Source organism: Chenopodium album, chromosome 26 (genome assembly GCF_948465745.1).
Source record: "Chenopodium album chromosome 26, dcCheAlbu1.1, whole genome shotgun sequence".
Taxonomy (NCBI): domain Eukaryota; kingdom Viridiplantae; phylum Streptophyta; class Magnoliopsida; order Caryophyllales; family Amaranthaceae; genus Chenopodium; species Chenopodium album.
The window spans coordinates 30,825,239-30,850,429 of record NC_137859.1 but is presented as its reverse complement, the minus strand read 5'-3'; the positions used below and the strand labels follow the sequence as shown (position 1 = coordinate 30,850,429).

Sequence of the window (25,191 nt, the reverse complement as noted above, 5' to 3'; positions counted from 1 at the left end):
GCTTTCTAGAAGGATATGGGGTGCTAGCATCTGAAATGTGGTAACCTGGTAGGGAATTGAAGGGGGGCAAAATTGGGACGGGGTAGGACGTGGGGTCGAAATCGGGGACAGGGGAGGACGACGGCTAAGGGACGGGAAGGAAAGGATGCTGAAAAGGGGGTCGGGGGAAGCGTGATGCCGGCGAGGAGGGGTGGGACGACATCGATGGCGATAAGGGCAGTGGAGGAGGAAGGGTGGTTGGGTCAATGAAGCTGGATGGGTTTTTTTTTCTTCTTTAAATTCAGTTTTTTTTAATGTTTTAAGGGGTTTTTTTTTTTTTAGTTTTAAGGTTTTTTTTTTTTAAAAAAGAAAATTGTAAAAAAAAAAATCGACCAATGACATTTTGACACGTGTCACTGATAACCTATTAAACAGGTTACCAACATGTCACGTTTCATTTACGGAAGATATGTGTCAAAGGTCGTGTTATTTTGAGATAATCTAAAGGTCGTTATATATATATATATGTATATATATATATATATATATGTATATATATATATATGTATATATATATATATATATTTATCTATTTCAAATACTTTTCACAAATTAAATAAGGAATTTCAATAAGAGTGCACGATTTCATATAGTTGTCATGGAAGTAATTCTTACAATTACTATTGAGTTATATGAATTCGTGGTGTGCTATTATACTATTAAAATGTTCTAGATTTAAAATGTAAATGGTAAATTATTAATAGATATTCGTTCTTATTTAGAAAATTGTTTATTTTAACATTGATATATGTTCTTTGGTTGTTCATCCAATGTATAGTTAAATGATCATTAAAATATTAATATAAATTCAACAACATATTATATTAATAAATGATTATTCAAATTTTAATATATGTTCATTTAGGCCTTGTTCTCTTCAGATTCAGTTTAGTTCAGTTCCCAATATCCTCCTCTCATAAAATATTAAGTTCATTTCAAATCATTTTAGTCAATCAGAACAGGCCCTTAGATTTTAAATAATATTCGTTCACGTATTGAATTACACTTATTATTTTCACTTACACATTAAAAAAAAATATTCAATTTAGTTTTTAATTTCAATATTTGTTTTTTCTAATATGGATATATGATCAATCACATACATACTGTTAGCTTCAATAGTTTATTCACGTAAATATTTCATGTTTGTTGATTAAATATCTTTCATGGTCATTTACAATCTAATATATGTTCATTAATATAAAATAAAAAACCAAAAAAATTGAAGAATCAAAACAGCTAAAACGAACAAAAATCTCAAAAATTAAGTAAATAAATCTTAAAATTAGCAAATTACAACTTCGCAACTAAAAGAGAAGAGAGATAATTGCCTGTTGAAGAGAGAAAAGCGACAATGAGAAGAAAGAAGATAGAGAAAGAAGTTTCTGAATGAATGAGGAAGAGAGAAAATATTTGTTTTTTATAAAGATTTTAGGCAATTAAAGCCTGACACGTGTGAATCAAAATGGAAACAAAATCATTCTGTTTGTAGTACCGATTTACACTAATTAATCGGATGTTATAAACATTTGTCCTATGAATATCGAGTGCATATAGGCGTATAGCACCAATTATTTAGCAAGTATATAAGAGGGCGTTTTGGGGTTTTCATTTTATTTCGTTTGATTTTTTTTTTCTACAGTGGTACATCACGTGTATGATAATGCTACAATGGTACATTCATGTATACTATTATGCATGTATAATGTACCATAAAGTATAAGTTGTTTTAATAATGCTACAATGGTACATTCACGTAGTGGTACTTTTTACCATCATATTTTCCATCAAAATTCCTTTCACCTTAGCCCATTTTCACGTAACAATCTTCAACTTAATTTTATGAATGCCATCCTATATATTTGCTAACATCTATGCTATATACTAAAGTAATCACCAAAGGGGACACTTGGCATAATTTTGTGAAAATTTTTCCCTCCAAAAGGCTATTTATTTTTTTTTTTTTTTAAAAAAATTCTATTAATAAATTAAAATTCTTTTATTAAATTTTATTTATGCAACACATAATTAAGAATTTAAAAGATAAATATTAATAAATTCAAATTTGAAAAAAAGTAAAATTGTTACATAAGTTATTTAATTTCAATTACCTCTATATAGTTTCAATCAACTATAATTATTAATAAATCTTACCTTATTCGTGCATTGCACGGGGCCAAACACTAGTATAGGTGCTATGCGCCTATAGTTATTCATGAATAGAGTATCACTTTTAGTCATACTTAAAACCCTGATACCTAAATAAAACGCAAAAGTGCAAAACCCCTAAAACCCTTGAATTTTGCATAAACATTCAATTTGTCAAATTGAACATACAAACAGAAAAGGGCCGACAAGCAAAGCTTGAACCCAAAAACCCTTTCTTTACTCGCCGGAAAAAATGGTGAAGTCGTACCTTCGCTATGAACCAGCGGCAACTTTCGGGGTGATTGCTTCGTTGGAGTCCAACATCAGCTACGACAGCTCCGGCAAGTTCCTTCTCTCTCCTGCTCTTGAGAAGGTCGGTGTTTGGCAGGTTCGTCAAGGTGTTTGCTCCAAGACACTATCTCCTTCTGCTTCTTCCCCTGGTCCTTCTCTTGCTGTCACCTCTATTGTCGCCTCCCCGGCTTCCGCATTGGTAATTACCCTCTTTCTTTCTCTTTTTGTGTCAATTTGATTGTGTTTTTGAGTTGGGTTTTTGTTGGATTTGAGAGAAATGTTATTGGGTTGAGTTATTTGGTGATTTGTTGTTCAGTTTGTATTTCAGTTTGTTGAATGAAATGATGTTTTATTGGGGAATTTTGATGTATTTGATTTGGGTTTGTTGTTGGAAGAAATGGGTTTTTTGTTTAGTTGCTGTAAGATGATATTTTGTTGCTAATTAACTGAATGTAGTGGGTTTTGCCAATTTAGAGAAATAGGGATATAGGAGCTATGTCCTGCTAGTATGATATTGATGTCAATAAGGTATAAGAAGCTTTAATAGAAGGCAGGGGACAGGATGGAATTCGAAATTGTTGACGGGTATTTACCGATTTATATACCCTTTGTGGGGAGGGGGGAGAAATTGAATGTGTTTAGCTAATGCTTATTTGATAGTTTTGTTCTGGGTGCTCTTCATTTTTTGCTAATTTTGGTTCTTTCAGGTGGCAGTTGGGCATGCTGATGGCAGTATAAGAATATGGGAATTGAGTAAGGGAACATGTGAAACAACATTGAATGGGCATAAAGGAGCTGTGACTGCTCTTCGTTTCAATAACATTGGATCGATGTTAGCATCTGGTGGAAAAGATAATGATATTATCTTGTGGGATGTGGTTGGCGAGACTGGCCTTTATCGTCTTCGTGGGCACCGTGATCAAGTTCGTACATCACTCTTTTATCTATTTTTTCTAAAGAATTGGTACTTGCTTATGTTTGTTCTTTTGAGAAATGATATGCTTTTACTAGTTTCATAGTCTATGTAAGCATTGCTGTTTATGTATTTACCTTGTTGGTGTGTGACAATGTTTAGGTGACAGATCTTCTTTTTCTCGATTCTGGGAAAAAGCTAGTCAGCTCCTCAAAGGACAAGTTTGTTAGAGTTTGGGATACCGAGACCCAACATTGTATGCAAATAGTTAGTGGTCATCATAGTGAGATTTGGTCTATAGATAGTGATCCAGAGGAGAGATATGTGGTCACTGGCTCGGCAGACCTTGAACTTCGATTTTACACCGTAACCAAGCATGATTTGGGGGATGGAGAAATAGGTAGTTCTGATCATAAGGAGTCTGTAGACAATGATCTTTCATCAGCTCGTAACAAGTGGGAAGTCCTGAAGTACTTTGGGGAAATTCCGAGGCAGACTAAAGACCGAGTTGCAAATTTAAGATTTAATAAGCTTGGTAATCTTTTAGCATGTCAAGTGGCAGGTAAGACAGTGGAGATATTCCGTATGTTAGATGAGGCTGAGTCCAAGCGCAAAGCTAAGCGCAGAGTTCATAGAAAGAAGGAGAAGAAAGACAAGAAGGAGAAGAAAGACAAGAAAGAGAAGAAAGAAAAAGACCCTTCCAAAAATGTGGCTGAGGGTACAGTTATTGGAGATGGAAAGCACACTTCTCTAGAGGAGAGCAATCCAACTATTGTAGTCTCTGATGTCTTTAAACTTCTTCAAATTGTAAGGTCTGGAAAGAAGATATGCTCTACCTCTTTCTGTCCAATCAATTCAAAGAACTCCTTGGCCACATTAGCCTTGTCACTGAACAATAATTCTGTAGAAATATATTCCATAGGAAGTGATTCAAGTACACAGACACTGGCTATTGAGCTCCAAGGTCATCGTTCTGATGTTAGAAGTCTTAGTCTCAGCCCGGATAACTCTCTTTTACTGTCAACAAGTCACAATGCAGTGAAGATTTGGAATCCCAGTACCTGTAACTGTCTTCGAACTATTGATTCTGGCTATGGACTGTGCAGCATGTTTGTTTCTGGTGACCAGAACAAGTATGCACTTGTTGGGACTAAAGCTGGAAAGATTGAAATCATAGATGTTCCCAGTGCTACATGTGTGGAGGTAGTGGAGGCTCATGGAGGTTCTATTCAATCGATTGCTAGCATGCCCGACAAAACTGGTTTTGTTACTGGTAGTGCAGACCACGAGGTTAAGTTCTGGGAGTATCGCCGATTGAAGAAGTCTGGTCACGTGAGTCCCCTGTGCTCTTCATCTTCTCCATTCTTACCTTAAAATTTCATCTTGCCCATCATGACTTGTCAGTTGTTATCTTGATAGAGACTAGGTGTAATAGCACTTTTGGATAAATATTCTGTGTGTTTTACTGTAGTGCTCCTTGTTTTTGCTGTTCTTGCGTATAATTTTATTTGTTATCACAAACATGTGATCTGTGACTGAATAAGTTACCCTGTAGTGTTTATAATTGTGCAAACCAAGCTGTCTCTTTTCTTGTTTGAATAAAGAAGTTGCTATTCTTACTCATAGGACTTGGAGCGCTTAACAGTGTCTAATGTGAGGACAATGAAAATGAACGACGATGTTTTGAAGATTGCACTGAGCCCAGATGCAAAGTATATTGCTGTTGCGTTGTTGGATTGCACAGTAAAGGTCAGTTTGCCCTGACTCGTTTATCTGCTTGTATTTTATAAGTGCAAGCTTACATAGTTATTTTTACATTGCTTATCGAATAAGGTATAAGATGCGATAGCATCTTTACCTCTTCTGTGCTTTCACGTTATCTATTGACTTTTCATTTGATATGGTCACCCCTTTATTTTTATGAGGCCTTCCTTGCCTTATTAGTCATTTGTTATATTTTCTGATGTGTGTGAATTTTTCTAGGTCTTCTTTGTGGATACACTGAAATTCTTCCTTACACTATATGGTCACAAATTGCCTGTATTATGTATGGATATATCATCTGATGGGGATCTGATAGTTACGGGGTCTGCAGACAAAAATCTAAAGATTTGGGGTTTGGACTTTGGTGACTGCCATAAATCGATCTTTGCCCATGCTGATAGGTACTAATCTTAGCCTATTTTGACAAAACACAAAAGGCATTTTATAATTCCCTGGTGCTTTACTTGGCTAATGAGCCTCTTTTTCCTGTGGCAGTGTCATGGATGTGAAGTTTGTTCCTAATACTCACTATGTATTTAGTGTTGGGAAGGATCGGCTTTTGAAGTACTGGGATGCTGATAAGTTTGAATTGCTTTTAACTGTTGAAGGACATCATGCAGAGATATGGTGTCTTGCACTCAGTAGTCGTGGTGATTTTATTGTCACGGGATCTCATGATAGGTCCATAAGGCGTTGGGATCGCACTGATGAACCATTTTTCATTGAGGTACTCCTCCATATTGGCCACTTTGTCTGATGATGAGCCTTCTGGAAAGCTTTAAGTTTCTTTTTATTAATTTAACTGTCATCAACATCTTTTGCAGGAAGAGAAAGAAAAAAGGTTGGAGGAGATGTTTGAGGCTGATCTTGAAGGTGCTTTTGAAAATAGACATGCCCCAAAGGACGAGCTTCCTGAGGAGGGTGCTGTGGCATCAGCAGGAAAGAAAACTCAGGAAACCTTAACTGCAACTGATTTGATTATTGAAGCACTGGATTTGGCAGAGGCTGAAACAAAGCGTATTGCTGACTATGAGGTAATTGTACTATACTACTGTCAATGATATGTTGATTAATTTGCATAATGATGTTCAAAGTACATAGAATCTTGCCTTGCAAAACATTTACATGGTTGGTTCACTGGCTATGCCAAAAATAACATTGTCAAATGTCCTTTTCTTCCTAAGTGAATAGCCTTCTTTGTATTTTCCCTTTCCCATGTGTATTAGTGAGTAATTTTATACAGAATCAGGGGGAAAAAAAAAAAATGAAATTAAGTCATCTGATTTATTAAATTATGATGTACAGGAAGAGAAAACAAGGGGGACAATGGCCAAGTTTCAGCCAAACATACTTATGCTTGGACTTTCACCCTCTGATTATGTTCTTCGCTCAATCTCAAATGTCCGGCCCAATGATCTGGAGCAGACTTTACTTGTACGGACACTTCTGATTAACTTTTAGATCTGCAGTTTATATTCTAATATGAAGTTGAATATTTTCACCTTCACCTAAGTTTGCGGGTGTTGGATTCTGCCACTGGGTATATGGTTTTCTTAACCTTCTTTTTGAATTGATTGCAGGCAATACCATTTTCTGATGCTCTAAAACTGCTTTCATATCTGAAAAATTGGACCTCAAATTCTGAAAAGGTCAGATCTCATTCATACTGATACATTCCTATTAGATTGTTTATATCTCATTTTATTGAATGTTCTTTGTTTCTTGGGTCATTTATGCACATTTTAGTTTCTTGGGTCATTTTGGCCCATTTTGTAGACTTAAACAGCAGAACAATTTGAAGACCATTTTTTTGCTAATATTCAAATGTTAATCTGTGGTTGCACATTGTTTTTTTGCTAATGTGTATTTAACTGCCTAGTTTTGTGTTTGCAGTTGTACATGTATATGTCAAACAAGGTTATTGACAATATCTTCTGTTTCTAAGTTTGTGAAAATTTTGTACGGATTTCCTTAATTTTTTATTTTTTTATTTTTTTTTCCTTCTAGATATGGGGTATTGATAATATTTCCTTAATGTTCATTGATTGTTTAACCCCATCAATTTCATCATTGTGAAGAAAAGAGAAGACCAAAGGTATAAAAGAAGATATTAAGTCTTGTGATCATGTTAAGTGCCCAGTAAACATATCTCTTCTTTTCCTCTTCACACACACACAAGCACATATACTCTAAACGGTACTTGATAGTACTTGGAATGTAATCATGCATCTTTAGAAGTATTTTTCTCTGTTTGTTAACCTCTTTCTGTGAGGTGGTTCACATTGGTAGTCAATAGTGAGGATCAAACATTGACTCCACACATTGCAAATGCAGGTTGAGCTCATTTGCAGGATAGCAGTAGTATTGCTGCAGACGCATTATCATCAGTTAATAAGCACACCTTCTGCAAGACCAGTCTTGACTATTCTTAAAGATGTCCTGCATTCAAGAGTGAAGGTATCCTATGATCTAATACTGTTGATTCCTGCAAGCTTTTTTTGTTGCTTTATTTTAGTGGGCTCTTAGCTTTTATTTTCATTCTGTTCACGTATTTGTACTTAAGTATGGACACATTATAGTTTAACTACTGATTGTTGATAAATAAACTCAGTCCTGGTTTTATTAATAATGAGGTTTCTGATTTGTGGCCATCTAACTTGGGTGGTAAAGTTATCAAAAATTTGCATAGCCGTTGAGTCCCAACCTTCTTGTATATGTGCTGCTTGTTGCCAAGATGAGCAGTATAGTGACTATTGAGTGTTTTAGGAACTTTTATGATGCCTGTTACAGGAGGCAAGGCTTCCCCCAATTCCTCAGGCTTGCATACCACCATCATTTCCTATGCATCCCTGACATAGCTAACCAACCTGACCCAGACCTGAACTTAACCTGAAATTGACCAACTTAACCAGAAAAAAAAAAAAAAAAAGGGATTAAGATTAGTTACTTTTTATGATTAACTAATTTACTATAGATCTGAATATGACCCGACCCAGCGTGACCTGTCTCAGCCCGAACTGAAAGACTTATCACCCAAATAAACCATTTGGCAGCTTGCCCTTTCTATGGTATTTGGACATTGAGAGTTAAAGATAATCTGCTTTATCCTCTGGTTATTTGTTTCTTCCAAGTAAATGATGCTGATCAATATTTAATTTATGTATCAGGATTGCAAAGATACTCTTGGCTTTAACCTTGCTGCAATGGACCATCTCAAGGTATTTATACACGCAATCTTATCTATCAAGGTCACCGTTATACTGACAGTTGTGCAACAAGCATGTCAAGCAAGGAAACTAATTCTTTCATGTGCTATTTCAGCAACTAATGGCTATGAAGTCTGATGCACCTTTCCGAGACGCTAAATCAAAGTTGCTGGAAATCCGTTCACGACTTGCAAAACGAAATGCTGGAAGAACAGACATGAGAGAGGAACGGAAGAGAAAAAAGAAGCAGAAACAGGGAAGTGATGGGCATGCTTGGACTGTTGTGCGATAAGAGCAGGGTCAAGTCGGTAGAAAAGTGGCGAATGCATTTGTGCAAGGTAAATTAACTGTATGGCTCTCTGAACATTCAAGATTTCTAAGGGCTATCCTATGCTGTGTGGGGAATGTTATGAACTGAAGACATCTCTTTGCACAATTATCCGATGTGATGTTAAGGAAGACGGAAAATTGAACTTGGCACTGATGATTTGGTGCATTTTTGGTCAACATTGAGTTCGATACCATACATATTGTACTGGGAGGGGGTTCGTGCTTATAATACACAAATCTATTCACCTGCAGGTGTGTTTAGAGGAAATCACCCTCAAAATGGAGTAATGCCAGTGACACAGAATTGAATTACTGCATAAGTATATGCGCACGTATCCTTCTTCAAGCCTGAGTTTTATTTTATATTCAGTTTTTGCTTTCTCACTACATGAATTCATGTCATCGTGTATATATTGAGATATTGAAGAGTTTTGGTGCTAAATAGAGCATATAATTTTTCCCCTTCTCTTTTTTTCTTTATTTATGTAAATTTTGCATGCAAGATTACAGCTTTAAAGCAGATAAACTAGTGATTATATATCAGCATCAAACTTCAGAAGGAATTTAGTGTTTGCTGGTGAAGAGCATAAGCTTCGAGCAAAATTTATCTGAAGTTCTTGCCTTCGTATGTCTGACCAAACTGCCAAGTGTTTGGGACAACATGCCATGAAGTAGACTTCTTGCCATCGCTAGTTCTGACTCTGAAGGTAATGGATTGCCCTACGTAATTATCATCGCTCTCCCAGTTTTGGCCCCAGTTGCGCTTCATTGGCTTAAATGGCTTACCCTTATCTCCCTTTATCATTACGCTTTCTACATCTCCTGCACCTGCAACATTCCATATCAACACCAGCAGGTAGTAGGGGTTCGAATGCGGAGATATGCTGAAACGGATTCCTCCTGTTCTTATGCATGGAACCCTGCATGTCATGCATAAAACATTCGATTCAGTTACTCTGATTCTCTGATTTGTTAGTTTTGCGATATGGAATGAAATAAAGCCAGTGTTTGAAAGTTCTCAAGCAGATTGATTTCTCTGAAGTTCTGTAAATCACTTCCTAGCTCATTGCTTCATCAATAGCGACTTAGAAAAAATGCAGCATTTTTAGGAGTTAGGATTCTTAGGATGAAGGATAGTGTGACAAGTAATTCCGAACAAATGAAATACTAAATGAGTTACAAACCTGCGGTATTTAATTGGGACAACGCCAGCCTTGTACTCGGCAATTTGAAGAAAGGCTGGTTGAGTGAGATCAAAATGCTCCTGCGGAGGGCTACACCATCCTCCGTCAGGGCACCAGTTGTTGCCGGTAATGGTGATGGTGGATGCACCAGCTTTGCAGCCCTTTGCAGGCTCTTCACAACTGAGCTCATAACAAGAGCCGCAAGCTGCTCCATTGTTGAATAATGCTGTGCTTATAGCTGCGGTTTGAACACCAAACCCCCCTTTGCCTTCTTTGGTTGATATATCTCCATATCCACATGCTCCTTCTGTTTACATTCAAATCCAATCTTAATCAAATTTGTGCACTTTCATTTACTCTATGCAGATGCGCTCAGCCGCTCACCCCTAGTATTAGATTTTTAAATAAAAACGATAGATGTTATTAGGCCGTACATAAACTCTTATTGGAGGAGAGTTTGACCACATACAAGTCCAATGTGATTCTTCCTAAAACTAATTTATAATGGGAGTAGTAGCTTATTAATTTAGTAATCTTACATGTTACGAAGTAAGTTAATATTCTTTCCTCTATTTATTTTATGTCTGACAAATTATATCAACTTATTACTCAAGTTATGTTCCTTTAAAAATAAATGTTCATCCGTAGCCTTATTATTATAAATATTAAAGGCTCTATAATCTCTTATTTTGAAATATTAAGAATGATGTTATATTGTATTGATGCTTATCTTTTCATTTTCTATTTCAAAGAGAAAGAGAGTGTCATGCTACACATATATTTTCTAAGGAGAAGATTGTTCATTCTCATATTGCTATTTAAATTCACCGTGCATGCTTAATATATGAACATACATGCATAAATACTCAATGGAATCTAGCTATATAATTTATAAACAATAACAATAATGACGACATGACTAAAATAATCCTTCAGTCTCTATAAGTTCTTCATGATTTGGTGTTATTTGTAAAGCAATTATATTTAAATAAAAAACTTTTAGAGATGGATGGAGTAATAATATGAAGAAGTAATTACCATAAGTTCCTGAGCCATCTGGACCACCGTAAAAGGTAGCCCTACCGATTCTCCATGGACCAGGCCGGAAGTTTGGCCTCTTGGCATGAACATTAGAGACAAACACCACGAGAAATAACACGGCCGAAATGATGCCTAGAAGAGATGACTTCATGGTTGATGGCATATGATTTTTTTACCCGTAAATGAGGCGAGGATGGTTGAAATAGCTTCATTTACTATTTATTTTTCTTGTATTATGGTTTCTTTATATAATCGACACTAAAATTTTGCTATATTAAGCTATATTTAGTTAAAACAACACATTGTTGGTAAGGATATTTTAGATCAGCCTTTGTTTGACCATTATTATTGCTGTCCATCTAAATTTAAGCTTTTTCATGCATTACCTAAGTTTGAATGTAGAAATTGACAATTTGTAATATTCAAAATAGTTTTGAATTTTGAACAATGCTTCATGAATTGTAATCAATCAATCAATCAATTAACCTATACTAAAAGCGAACCTAAAGTGACACTTGTCAAGATGTCATTAAAAAATTTCCCGCCTTTTTTTTTTGGCCAAATTTTAATGACTTTTATTATATATCCTATAATAATACTTATTTCCATTTTGACAACACATATAATCCAATCATACTCAATTATTTTTTTTTTTTTTTTTTATTATTTTAACATATATTTTACATACTAGAAAATCTTTTAGTTACAAATATACTAACATAGATTATAATTAAGGTATTGAAATATATCATTATCCAAGATTATTATAATGTAATCAATTTTTTTACCTTCAACTTAAAATTTATTTTCATTAAAAATAGAAAAAATTACTTTGGTAGCATACTTTGTATAAATCTTAAAATTGTACATAACGTTTATAAGAAAAAAAAGAACAAAGTCATTTTACCATATTATACTCCTCCGTTTTTTTTTATAAGTTATAAGAGTAGTTGGATTTGCACATTTGTCGAGACACAACTTTGACCATCAATACCTTTAGTTAGATACTACTATTTTGATACATATATTGTTTTTTGGTTAAAATATTGTTGAATTAACATCATTCTTTATAATTTTTGTTGTAAAGTTTAATTATGACCGTGCATGGCACGGAAATTAACCTAGTTATAAATAAAGTAGCAAAACTCTAGAAAAAGAACCGGTTGAACTTATATAATGATAATAGTTACAACACTAGCTGCTTAGATGGCACTTAGAATACCATAGTTGGGTTTTTCCCTCCTACTTCGAGGAAGAGTCCACATATATGGGCTATATTTATTTTAAGTAGTGAATACTTTCCATAGGGGTCATGTACTTTTGGGCCCATATGAAGATCTCTTGGTTTGGAGTTATAAGGGCTTTGTTTTTTTAAGTGAAAAGCTGGTGAGAAGGTTCTTGAACAGTAGTCAAGAACAAAAACACACGCACAAAAGAAAGAGAGGCAGAGAGTAGAACTTGTTGTGTTCTTCACTTGGACCAGCAACTTGATTCACTCGATCGGAAGGTCAAACGTTGTCCAATCGTCTCCAAATTTTAACACAAGATTCCTGCCATCCCAACCTTCATATTCAACGGTTGAATTGTGGTTTTGTGCTCTCTAAGTCGGTATTCAGTCTACAGCCCTAAACTCCTTAATTTTGTATTTTTTTTACCAATCGTGAGTGATGTTTATGGAGTTGTTTTGTGTCAAGCTTGTAGCCTGATTATTGTATGTGCCCCTAGTGTTAATTAGGGAAGAACAGTTGTGCTTTGTACTCACTTATTATTGTTATTGATTAGTGGAAGGGCTTAGTGCCGGCTTACGGTGCTCGTGGTTTTTTTACCCGTATTGGGGTTTTCTACGTAAATACTTTGTGTACAGTGCTTTAATTACTTGCATTGGTGGGCGATTTTACATTGCTAGATTGTTGTCCAAATTGTTGTTGCTTAAGATTGGCGTTATTTGCCCATTTTTACAACACATCGGGAAAGTAAACACATTGTGCTTCCGCTTGTAATTTTGTGCATCGTGTGTGTGTATTCCTTTCCCAACATTGTGGTATCAAAGACAAGTTTTTAGTAGTCCTGTGAATTGGTTGTGTGATTGTATGTGTTTTTAAAGAATGGATGAAAAAGGTGTCCACGGGATGACTTGTTTGAACACTAGTAATTATGCCGTGTGGAAAAAAAAAAATGGAAGACATTCTGTATGTGAAAGATCTGTATGAACCAATCTTAAATGAAGTGAAACCTTCTGGAAAAGATGAGAATGAATGGAAAATTTTGAATCGGAAAGCTGTTGGAACAATTAGACAATTTGTTGATAATAGTGTTCTCCAACACATTGCCAATGACACGAATGTATATAAATTGTGGAAGAAACTTGAGGCTATGTATGAGAGAAAGAATGCCTTAAGTAAAGCATCATTGATGAGAAAACTTGTGAAGTTGGAATATAAAGATGGTGATAGCACAGTAGTACACTTGAATGATTTTCAAGGTTTGGTGAACCAATTGTCTGCAATGAAGATGTCATTAGATGATGAGCTGCAGGCCTTGCTACTACTTTGCTCGTTACCAGAGAGTTGGAACACTCTTGTGGTGTCACTTAGTAACTCAGCTCTAGAAGGCAAGTTGACAATGGAGAGTGTGAAAGCTAGCTTGTTAAATGAAGAGGCTAGAAAGAAGAAAACGGGCTTCACTAACAAGTTTGAAGCTAATGTTGCACAAGATGACAACCGGGGAAGAACCAAAAATCGATCTTTTCATAATAGAGACAAGTCTAGGGGGAGATCGAAGTCTAGGCCAGGTAAAGTCATTTGCCACTACTACAACAAGCCAGGTCACTATCAAAAGTTCTGCAGAAAGATGAAAAGAGACAAGTCCAAGGAAAGAAAAGAAAAAGGTGAATCCTTCGAGCAACCAGCAGAAGAAAAGAACATTTCAGCTTTAGTAACTGGTGATGATGACTTGCTCTTCATTGGTGATCAAGGTTACTTAAACCTTGCATGTGATGATTGCACGTGCGTGATTGATTCGGGTACTTCATATCATCTCACTTCACATCGAGAGTACTTCTTTTATTACACTAGCGGCGATTTTGGCAATGTCAGAATGGGAAATAATGGATCTTCACAGATCATTGGTATTGATACGGTGTGCTTAGAGAGCTCGAGGTTGCAAGCTAGTTTTGAGAGATGTTAGACATGTTCCAGACATCAGGTTGAGTTTGATCTCCACTGGTTTGCTAGATGACGAGGGATACTCCTGTCACTTTGGTGATGGAAGATTGAAGCTCTGCAAAGGAAACTTGATTGTGGCTCGAGCCAAGAAGCAAGGTTCATTGTATGTGATGCAAGCTAGAGTTTGCATGCAAGCTAGAGTTTGCATAGGGGAGGCAAATGTAGCTGATGTCTCCTCCAGCAACTTGTGGCACAAGAGACTTGTCATATGAGTGAGAAAGACATGTAATTGCTTTCTAAAAAGCCATATCTCCCCAATGTATCAGGTACATGCATTAAATCCTGTGTTAATTGTTTAGCTGGTAAACAACATAAGATTGCATTTCATTCTCGCCCCCATCTAGAAGAAAGTATCCTCTTGATCTTATTCACAATGATGTATGCTCTATGGATGATAAATCCCATAGTGGTGCTTTGTACTTTGTTTCTTTTATTGATGATTTTTCTTGAAAAGTGTGGGTTTTTGTGTTGAAAACAAAAGATCAGGTACTTTCTGCATTCAAGGAGTTCAAGGCCAGAGTTGAAAGAGAAACAGGTCGAAAGCTAAAGTGTGTGAGAGCTATTAATGGTGGAGAGTATAAAGATCCATTTGAGAGCATCTGTAAAAATGAAGGCATCAAGCTTGAGAAGACAGTTCCAAAGACACCTCAACTAAATGGAGTTGCAGAGAGAATGAATTGAACAATCGAAGAAAGAATTAGATGTATGCTCTCTCATGCTAAGTCAAGTCCTTTTGAGCGGAGGCATTGACCACAGCAGTGTACTTGATCAACCTTTTTCCTTCAATTCCTCTTGATGATGATGTTCCTTAGAGAGTATGGACGGGGAATGATGTCTCCTACAAGCACCTGCGAGTTTTTGGATGTTGAGCATTTGTTCATATTCCCAGAGATGAAATATCCAAGCTTGATAAGAAGACCAAACAGTGCATTTTCTTGGGGTAATCAGAAGATAGTCTTGGATACAAGTTGTGGGATCCAGTTAACAGGAAGGTCCTTAGAAGCAGAGATGTTTTATTATTTGAAGATCAAACCATTAAAGATTTTGAAAAGCTAAAGCAAGAAACATCCTCACGAGCTCCAGTTAGCACTGATTCTGTTTTTCCTCAAGTTACTCCTTAATTTGAAGGGGAAGAACCTCAGCAAGAAGATGACACTCATGATGATGATCATGATGACAGAGGAAATGATGATGATGAGTAACATGAAGATGTGCAGCAAGATGTACAACCACCACCTCAACTTGAAGTAAGAAGATCCACCAGAGAAAGACAACCTTCCTCTAGATATTCATCAAATGAATATGTGCTACTTTCTGACGAGGGAGAGCCAGAATGCTTTGAAGAGGCTATGTCACATGAGCATAGCAAGGAGTGGTACAATGCCATGCAAGAAGAGATGAATTCCTTACATGAGAACCACACTTATGATCTTGAGAAGTTGCATCAAGGTAAGAAAGCACTCAAGAACAAATGGGTGTTCAAGTTAAAAGCTGGAGAAGATGGACAACCACAGCCAGGATAGTTGTGAAAGGTTGTGGGCAAAAGAAGGGTGTTGACTTTGATGAGATTTTCTCTCCAATTGTGAAGATGTCTTCAATTCGAGTTGTCCTTGGTTTGGCTGCCTCCTTAGATTTGGAAGTTGAACAACTTGATGTGAAGACTATTTTCCTCCATGGTGACTTGGAAGAAGAAATTTACATGGAGCAACCTAAAGGCTTCAAGGTCAAGGGAAAAGGAAATCTTGTATGTCGCTTAAAGAAGAGTTTGTATGGTTTGAAGCAAGCGCCTTGGCAATGGTACAAGAAATTTGAGTCATTCATGGTTGATCATGGCTTCCACAAGACACATGCCGATCATTGCGTGTTTGTGAAGAATTATGTCGAAGGTGATTTTCTTATTCTCTTGTTATATGTTGATGACATGTTGATTGTTGGTCGTGATTCCAATAAGATTGCCAACTTGAAGCTTAGTTTGAACAAATCCTTTGCTATGAAGGACCTTGGTCCTGCAAAACAAATTTTGGGGATGCACATTTCCTGTGATAGGAAAAATAAGAAGTTGTGGCTATCACAGGAAAAGTACATCGAGAAGGTGCTAGAAAGATTCAACATGAACAAGGCTAAACCCGTGAGATCTCCACTTGCAAGAAACATGAAACTTAGTTCAAGTTAATGTCCTGCAAGTGATGATGAAAAGAAAGAAATGAAGAATGTTCCTTATGCATCCGCCTTGGGAAGTTTGATGTACACCATGGTATGTACGAGGCTTGATATTGCTCATGCAGTTGGGGTTGTTAGCAGATTCATGTCTACTCTTGGAAAGGAGCACTGGGCAGCAGTGAAGTGGATTCTCAAGTATTTAAGAGGTACTTCCAGAGTTAATTTTTGTTTTGGATCCGGCCAACTTGTGTTAGATGGCTATATGGATGCAGATTTGTCGGGTGATTTTGAATCTAGCAAGTCTACTTATGGGTACTTTATGATATTTGCAGGAGGAGCCGTATCTTGCAAAAATGTGTTTCTTTGTCCACAACAGAGGACGAGTACATGGCGGTCGTTGAAGCAGGCAAGGAGATGATTTGGATGAGAGAATTTCTAGAGGAGTTAGGTTTAGAGCAAGAAAAATTCCTACTCCATTGTGACAGTCAGAGTGCCATCCACCTTGCCAAGAATGCTACCTATCATTCTCGAACCAAACACATTCGAAGAAGATATCATTGGATTTGAGAAGCGATAGAAGATAAATCATTTGAGCTCGTGAAGATCCATACTAACAAAAATGGATCGGATATGTTGACAAAGACCTTACCCAAGGATAAACTTAATTCATGCCGACTGAAAGCGAGTTTGGTTGAGCTCCCCAAGTAGGAGTGAGGGGGAGATTTGTCGGGTTTTTTCCCTTCTACTTGGAGGAAGAGTCCACATATATGGGCTATATTTATTTTAAGTAGTGAATATTTTCCATGTGGGTCATGTTCTTTTGGGCCCATATGAAGATCTCTTGGTTTGGAGTTATAAGGGCTTTGTTTTTTTAAGTGAAAAGCTGGTGAAAAGGTTCTTGAAGAGCAGTCAAGAACAAAAACACATGCACAAAAAAAAGAGAGGCAGAGAGTAGAACTTGTGGTGTTCTTCACTTGGAGCAGCAACTTGATTTGCTCGATCGGAAGGTCAAACATTGCCCGATCGTCTCCAAATTTTAACACAAGATTCCTGCCATCCCAACCTTAGTATTCAATGGTTGAATTGTCGTTTTGTGCTCTCTAAGCCGTATTCAGTCTACAGCCCTAAACTCCTTAATTTTGTATTTTTTTACCACTCGTGAGTGATGTTTATGGAGCTGTTTTGTGCCAAGCTTGTAGCCTGATTATTGTATGTGCCCCTAGTGTTAATTAAGGAAGACAATTGTGCTTTGTACTCACTTATTATTGTTATTGATTAGTGGAAGGGCTTAGTGCCGGCTTATGGTACTCGTGGTTTTTTTTACCCGTATTGGGGTTTTCCACATAAATACTTTGTGTGCTTTAATTACTTGCATTGGTGGGCTGTTTACATTGCTAGATTGTTGTCCAAATTATTGTTGCTTAAGTTTGGGTTACTTGCCCATTTTTACAACACATCGGGAAAGTAAACACTTTGTGCTTCCGCTTGTAATTTTGTGCATCGTGTGTGTATTGCTTTCCCAACAACCATATACACAAGTGATGTGCACGAGGCGTTTTATGCAAGTACGCAACTACCAAGGATGTAAACCCTTTTTAATTACCCTCTCTCAAGATAATAGCCCAATCTATACTAATATATTAAAAGACGTTACTAAAAATGTCTCCATGCCACGTAGACCACGCCTTTAAGCGGATTCGAACACCCAACCTCTTATTAGAAGGATGGTTAAACATGAAAATAAATGTAAATAATTGATTATCACAAGGTCTAATTAAAAAAAAAATAGTTATAAATATCAAATACATACAATCACAAGGAATAATTAAAGTAACAACCCAGTGCAACACCCGGGCTACACACTAGTTGTATCTTTAAAAGTAAAATTAAAAGTTTTGACCTCGACCATATCTCTCATTAACATTTAAAAAATAAATTTATCATATGACATCTTTTGTATTTGTTAATTAAGTGTTTAAATTTTTAACATCAACTCTGTAAAATGTATGTGTATGAAACTAAAGAAATTTACGATTTAAAATACGTTTTGAGAAACTATAAAAGTCAAATGAAACAATCTTTAAGAAATAAATGGAGCAAGACGACTGAAAAATGAGAAAAGCCGTTGTAATCTTATCAAGATCAGAGTTACTACATTTCCTTGATGATCGTCTCACAAGTACATCATCCACTCCTTTTTACGTAAAAGCCCATACCATAGTGTTATAAATTAAAGCAGAATTTTGTTGTAGACATTATGTAATCAATTCCAGTGAAATTCCAATATCAAAATGTTTGTAGTACAACTGTCACACAAGCTCCTCAAAATGAGTTGTTCGTTCCAAAGACAATTTTAACGCAATCCTCGCAAGATAACTTTTAAAAGTACAGATATATGCAAATCTTTAAGACTTGCAAATCTAGCTTAGGACTATTTACAATACGAAGTAATTTAATATATCTTCTAATTTGGTGTAATTTATATATATAGCTAGAAATTAAATGTATAATAAAATTGATAACGCGTGAAATGGTGTTATTATTGTTTGATTCAAGGTTAATTTGATGTCAATGGTCGGATTCAACAAAAGGCCTTACTCATTGGGAAAAAAAAAGTTGATAAAATTGTTTTGTGTTAGGTTTTCCATAGCTAAGCTAGAGTAGATTACAACAACAATTGATAAGTGTTTTTTTTTTATTTAATTCAATATATATACTTTTAGACCCTAATTACCGTATACAATTTTCCAAAAAGAAAAAAAAAATCAGATTTGAGATATATATATATATATATATATATATATATATATATATATATATATATATATATATATATATATATATATATATATATATATAAAAGAAAAAAAAGTGAGAATATTTTGTATTGGTTCTCCAACAATTCAATATATCATATAGAAATAATCACAAACATTTAATTAACTTACGCCGTATATATATCATACTAATTTCACTAAAGATCCAGAATTTATCTCAAGCCAAATTTGATCCAAACAACCTATTTACGATCGTTAACCCAATCACATAATTGTGTTTATAGTATACGTAGTATATAACTACAAAACATAATTAAATTTTTGCTATGTTGTCTCTTATTAGCATATCAACATCGAACAAAGAGTGAGATCTAAAAGAAGAATAATAAAATAAAGAATGAGTCATAAAAATGAATAGGAAGAGAATAATAGCACGTGGGAGTGCATTAATTCCTTGGATGAAATCCTTAAGAAGGTACTAGGCACAACTAATCATGAGCTAATTATAACTTAGTTCTTTAATATTTTTAATTAAAATCCTTGGATTAATAAAGTCTAAAAGTTGCCTAGAAAAAAGCTTTTTAAATTATTGATTTCTTTTTATAGTATGTTGATGAAAGAAAGAAGTAGACATAAGAAAGCAAAGGGTGCAACTTTTCCGTCACTCAAACGAACAAAAAGACGTGAATACAGAACCTAATTCGTACCACACCATCACTTTTGGTATCTATCTACTTCTCTTTGCTGTTATTCTATAACCAACTCTAACCCAACCTATTCTCCCCACTCTCAACCAACATTAATTTTAATCTTTTATAAATATTTTATGTTGTTAATATTTACTAGAAATTAGATGTACATATGCAATTTATTTTGTGATTAATTGAATGTACTTATAACATGTAATCAGTAATTGAAACCTGATTTGGTAAGACTATTGATATACAAGGGTCACCACGTTTACAAAATATTGTGTAATGATGAATGCAAGAAACATAGGCATAAAGATTGTAGATTTACGTGATTTAGTAACAATGAGTTTGTAACGTGCACGGATATGCAAGAGGAAAATTTTATTGATCTTAAGGATAATACAAAAATCAAAGTGGTGTACAAAATAAACTCTATAATAATTTAGTATTCCTAAAACAGAAAACAAATATTCATTAGAAGGGGGCATATTTTTAGGCTAACATTATCATTAGACAGCTTCTTAGGCTAACCTTGTTATGTTTTACCTTTGCTAGACGAGAAAGATTAAGTGATAGTTCTTGCCCTTCTTGGGGGTAGCTTTCATATATTGCACACAGGGTGTTCCTTTTATGTATGTTATATTGAGTGTTCATACGAAAATTAATAACCATTATTGATAAAGTAGTACATAAATCGATCCTAGGTTCAACCATCAATCTTTTGGTTGAGATGGTCTTGGTTGAAGCTCAAAATCGATTTATATACTCTATTAACTATCAAATCTAGAAGGCACGGTATAGGAGGATCGATCACCAATTAATCTAAAAGATTAATCTTATGATTAGAAGTTAGAACCCTAGAATTGGATTTAAACGTACTCTATTGCACTTCCTCACATAAGAGTCATTTGAGCTTAAAATATGGATACGTCACTACCCACCACTAAAAATATTTCTGTTAAGTAGAGATGGATGATATTGAACCCATGACCAACATAGAAATTTATCATTAAGGACTTTGGAAATGAAATTCTATTAGTTTAGGTGTTCATCAATATAGGAAGATCTTGTATGTAGAATTCACAAAGTATTTTGATAATTGATTTAATGAAGTAAAATTCGCTAAGAACCTATATACAAGTATTTTCTTGTAAGAATGAGAATCGAATGTATCTATATATGTTTATGCACGGGATATGTCCTTGTCAAAAATTAATTCTTATAACTATGTTTTACAATACATGCACTATTTTGAATTTTTATACACTATTTATTTAACTACGTCTTTGCTGTATATGTATATGTATTTATATAGAGTTGTTTTTGCTGCAAATTAGAAGTTAGAAGGTGATGAATTGATGATGCTAGGAGATGTGAGATGATATGGTGATGGAACTTGTGCACGTAATCTTTCTTGTTGATGAGAAAATTTCTGATTTTTTTTTTTTTTTTTTTTTTTTGACCGTAATTTAATTTAGGTGCTTAAAATATCATTAACTCGTAGAAATCGCTATTGCTGAAAAAGACTAAGCTTACTTTGCTCATTGACCATGAATAATCTTATCCTTTATTAGTCATTTTGACATACATTTTACTTTGAAACGTTTACGATTAAAGCCTTTTAATTACTATGTATAGCTTTGTCATCACTCTTTTTAGTTGCTCTTTGTTAATTAATTGTACTTAATTAGTTACTTCATTGGTTTTTAGTAAACATAATAACATATCTCATAATAAGCGAGAAATTTAAGGGTGTGATAAGAAGACTTTTGTTGCGGTAATAAAAAAAAAGTAAGGATGTTTTTTCACTAAAACAATTATTTTTTCGCGTACTCTTACAAGCTACTCTGTAATTCCGTATCACAAAATGTTGAAAATTAACACTAAACTATGAAAATGTAAATTAGATTTTCGATTCAATTTGCAAAACTCATGCATTGAAGTGATATAATTAGATGTTACGGAGTATAAAATTATGTGAACATTAGTGCTTTCTTTTTTAATATAATCTAATTTTGTTTGTCAACACGTACAAGACTAAAATGATGTTGTGTATTACGTATTACTCAAATGTAAAAAATGGACTATATAATTAATTAAAACAAGCTACACAATGTGACTTAAAATTCTAATACAGATAATTAACAAAAGATAATGAGTTGCATAGTCGAATAATTCTTGATTTCTTGTACATTATGAGTAATAACAACGTATTATAGTCTAATAATCTTGACAACTAAAATTTGCTACTTCACTTCTAAAGAAAAGAAAAGATAAAGGAAACTAAAAACAAAGCAAAAAAAAAAAAAAAAAAACAACTAATTTGCTTGTACTTGCTTCCTATACATTGCTTACAGAATAAATAAGGAATATAAACATTTATACCACTTTTTTGGTTTGTTTTACCAAATTTTGGAGATCGAAATTGATACAAAAGAATAAACTTTTTTTTTTTTTTTTTTTTTCATATAATGTCAGCAATTTGAATAAATACAAAGAATCATAATGAGTTGATCAATGAACAATTATAATGTTGAATTAAGAACAATTGAATTGTGTGTATCTAATGAATTCACAAGTATAATATAAAAAAAAAGTTAAAAAAATTGTCTGGCTAAAAGTAAGATTTCCCTTAGTTTCCAATAATGATCAATAATGGCAATCCACCAGCTGCGAAGCCGCGGTGAACACCAATGTTTTCTCATTAGACGAGAACACGAACTTCGAGGATGATTCCCTTTGTTGGTGTTGGTGATGGTGTTCGTCTTCTGGAGCTGGAAGATTAAGGTCTAAGGACAAGAGATTCCGCGTCATCTTCTCATCCTTGACATTATTGTTGTTTGAAATGCTATTGGCTAGTGTAACCCCTCGTGATGGACTAGGGATGGTTGTCGTTGTCGTTGTCGTCGTGCCAATCGGCCTGTGCCGTCTCATGTGACCACCTAAGGCTTGTCCTGAGGAAAACTCGGCGCCACATATGCCACATTCGTGTACCTTCGCTTTATTGGTATTAGTATTATTATTAGTATTACTATTACAAAGGGAAGAATTGGCAATTTGTAACGAGAGTGTCGTGCCATCGTCGTTGAAGTGATGATCGAATTGCTTGAGGCCGTGGTGGTGGTGGTTGTGGTCGTTGTTTAAAAGGGAGAAAATGACGGAATTGGATTTTTTGAGTTCGGACAACGCGACTACGTTACTCGTCTTAGGCTTCTTGTGGCTAGCTCTATGACCTCCTAGTGCTTGAAATGAGGAAAAGGTTTTATTACATGTCTTGCATTCGTAAGACGACGATGACGTAATTCCATTGTTACCCTTATGGTTGGTGCTTGTATTGTTATTGTTGTTAGACCCTTGAGCGAGAAGGATCAGGCAATGAGCCATATCCTCTTCCTCCTCGGACGAAGGGGCGGAAACAGGAGCCGCCCACTCCTCGGACGTAGCCGAATTAGCACCTCCTTCGTCGGTGGTGGTGGCCGAAGACATGGTCAAGGCTAAAGGAGACAACGGCCTCGGCCGCTTAGTCCTCTTACCCTTAATCATCATCATCATATTGTTTGTAGTATGCTTACTGATCATATTATCCTTCTCCCCGACGACGACGACGTTGTTGTCTCCAACAATGGCTTCTTGTTGATGGGCAACCATGCTCCACTTAACTATTAATCAACAAAGTTAGTTAAATTCTCCGCCACCAATTAAGTTGAAGAGAAAATGATGGGTTTATTTTAGAGAGAGAAGAAAAAAAAATTAGAAAGAGAAAAGAGTAAGTGAATTAATGGTTAGAAGAAGAGGTGAGTTAGGCTATAAGTAGAGAAACCAAAGGAAAGAAAAAGGGTAGGGTGCAAAAGGCGTTTTGTTTTTGTTTTGAGGATTATAATGTGAACTCATCAATAACCGTGAATTTATGATGTAAGTTTATACATTCTCCAAAATAGAATATTTTTCTTCTCTTTCGCCCAGAGAGAATAAATAATGATGCAGACGGAATTCAATCTCGATTAAGTACAGACACTCGGATGGAGAGAATGAATAATATACGAAGCTTATTAGGAGAGGAGAAGTGTTTATATAAAAATAGACGGCGTAATATATAGAATAAAAAAATGGGAAGAAAGAGAGTACAGTTGGAAATTTGGAGAGAGAAGAAATGGTAAGTGTGAGGAGGGGAGGAAAGGGAGTGAGATTCGGTTGGCTTTCAAGCAAACCCATTACTTCTCCTCAACGACTTCTCGTCTGGAAGTTTAGAGTGCAAGCCTGGAACCCCACGGATTTTGCGCTTCTCCTACTTTTTTCGAGTTTCCAATTTTTTTTGTTTTTGTTTTGTTTATTTTAAGTAGTGCCACTTCTCCACTTCTTCTTATCATTAACAAACTGTCAACAACTTTGGGTTTTTACCATTTTCAGGTTTATTTATATGATTTTCAAATTATTACTTAGCTATAAATAGTAGGTAGTATATACTTTATAATGTGCTTGGATTCTATACATGAGTTGTTTTGTAAATGTTTATTGAGATGTATCATCATGGGATTTGAAATTTGAAGTAGTTAAATATAATCCAATGAAGAAATTTTACATTAGGTTTTTGATTCAATGCAGTGCTTTTGATTAATGTACTATATTGTGAAGTATTAATACTCATTCTCTATTGGATTAAATTTATAGTCAAATACTTCATCCATTTATTTGTTTTAATTGACACACATTGACTTTTTATACTATTCACACTTTTCATTTAATATTACCGTATATCTTTTGTGACTATTATCACTATATGCATGCTATCTTGTTATATATGCTAGGACTTACGCCGGATCATACCAATTAATTGCAATTCGAAAATCCAAGCCGATTTGGATCAATTTTAGAAATATTTTTTTATTTATGTATGAATATTACTATAATAATATGGAATTTAAGAAAAATAATAAAACAATGAAAAATAATTGTGAATGTCTATTTTGAAATTTGAAGGCCTAATATAAAATATCTAGCAATAAATATATTTATGGAGAAGTAAATCATTTTATAGGTATATAGGAACGATTTCAAAAATAAAAAAATAAAAAAAGGTCCAATCTTTAAGGGTATTTGACCAAAGAAGACCAGACTGGGTCGAGAAATCATTTTTTATATATATATCCTGAACACCGTATCAGTTATCTCCGGTCCATTTTATTTTTCCAATGTGGACTAATACAAAACACCCTTATTAATACGAGTTATATTGAGCTGAGTATTGATTTCAGATAAAATAAGTTTAGGTCAAATAAGTTTTACATAAGTTCTTATAAATATTTGAATTAAGGGTTATCCAAGCTCCTTTTAGTTAAGGTTAAATTAAATACACTCAAATAGGGAAAATCAAGAAACATACCCTTAGTCCTTCCTTATTACATGATTTATGATGTCAGTTATG

General features: G+C 34.8%; 3 protein-coding genes across 3 annotated transcripts; 1 reads left to right on the top strand and 2 right to left on the bottom strand.

The window, feature by feature from the left end:
• The first annotated feature begins 2,358 nt into the window (after nt 1-2,358).
• On the top strand, nt 2,359-9,159 carry LOC145617219 (uncharacterized). Its single transcript, XM_081671907.1, has 12 exons — nt 2,359-2,677; nt 3,186-3,401; nt 3,554-4,723; nt 5,018-5,140; nt 5,375-5,556; nt 5,651-5,882; nt 5,980-6,189; nt 6,461-6,589; nt 6,736-6,804; nt 7,490-7,612; nt 8,323-8,373; nt 8,477-9,159. The coding sequence occupies exons 1-12, from the start codon at nt 2,441-2,443 to the stop codon at nt 8,651-8,653; spliced, it is 2,919 nt and encodes a 972-aa protein (XP_081528033.1). The 5' UTR covers nt 2,359-2,440; the 3' UTR covers nt 8,654-9,159.
• A 136-nt stretch (nt 9,160-9,295) lies between these two features.
• LOC145617006 (expansin-A32-like) lies at nt 9,296-11,067 on the bottom strand. Its single transcript, XM_081671715.1, has 3 exons — nt 10,914-11,067; nt 9,876-10,182; nt 9,296-9,611 (listed from the first exon to the last, which is right to left on the bottom strand). The coding sequence occupies exons 1-3, from the start codon at nt 11,065-11,067 to the stop codon at nt 9,296-9,298; spliced, it is 777 nt and encodes a 258-aa protein (XP_081527841.1).
• Nucleotides 11,068-22,255: 11,188 nt separating this feature from the next.
• On the bottom strand, nt 22,256-23,812 carry LOC145618020 (uncharacterized). Its single transcript, XM_081672798.1, has one exon. It carries the CDS (start codon nt 23,415-23,417, stop codon nt 22,419-22,421), a length of 999 nt encoding a protein of 332 aa, XP_081528924.1. The 5' UTR covers nt 23,418-23,812; the 3' UTR covers nt 22,256-22,418.
• Between the last annotated feature and the right edge of the window lie 1,379 nt (nt 23,813-25,191).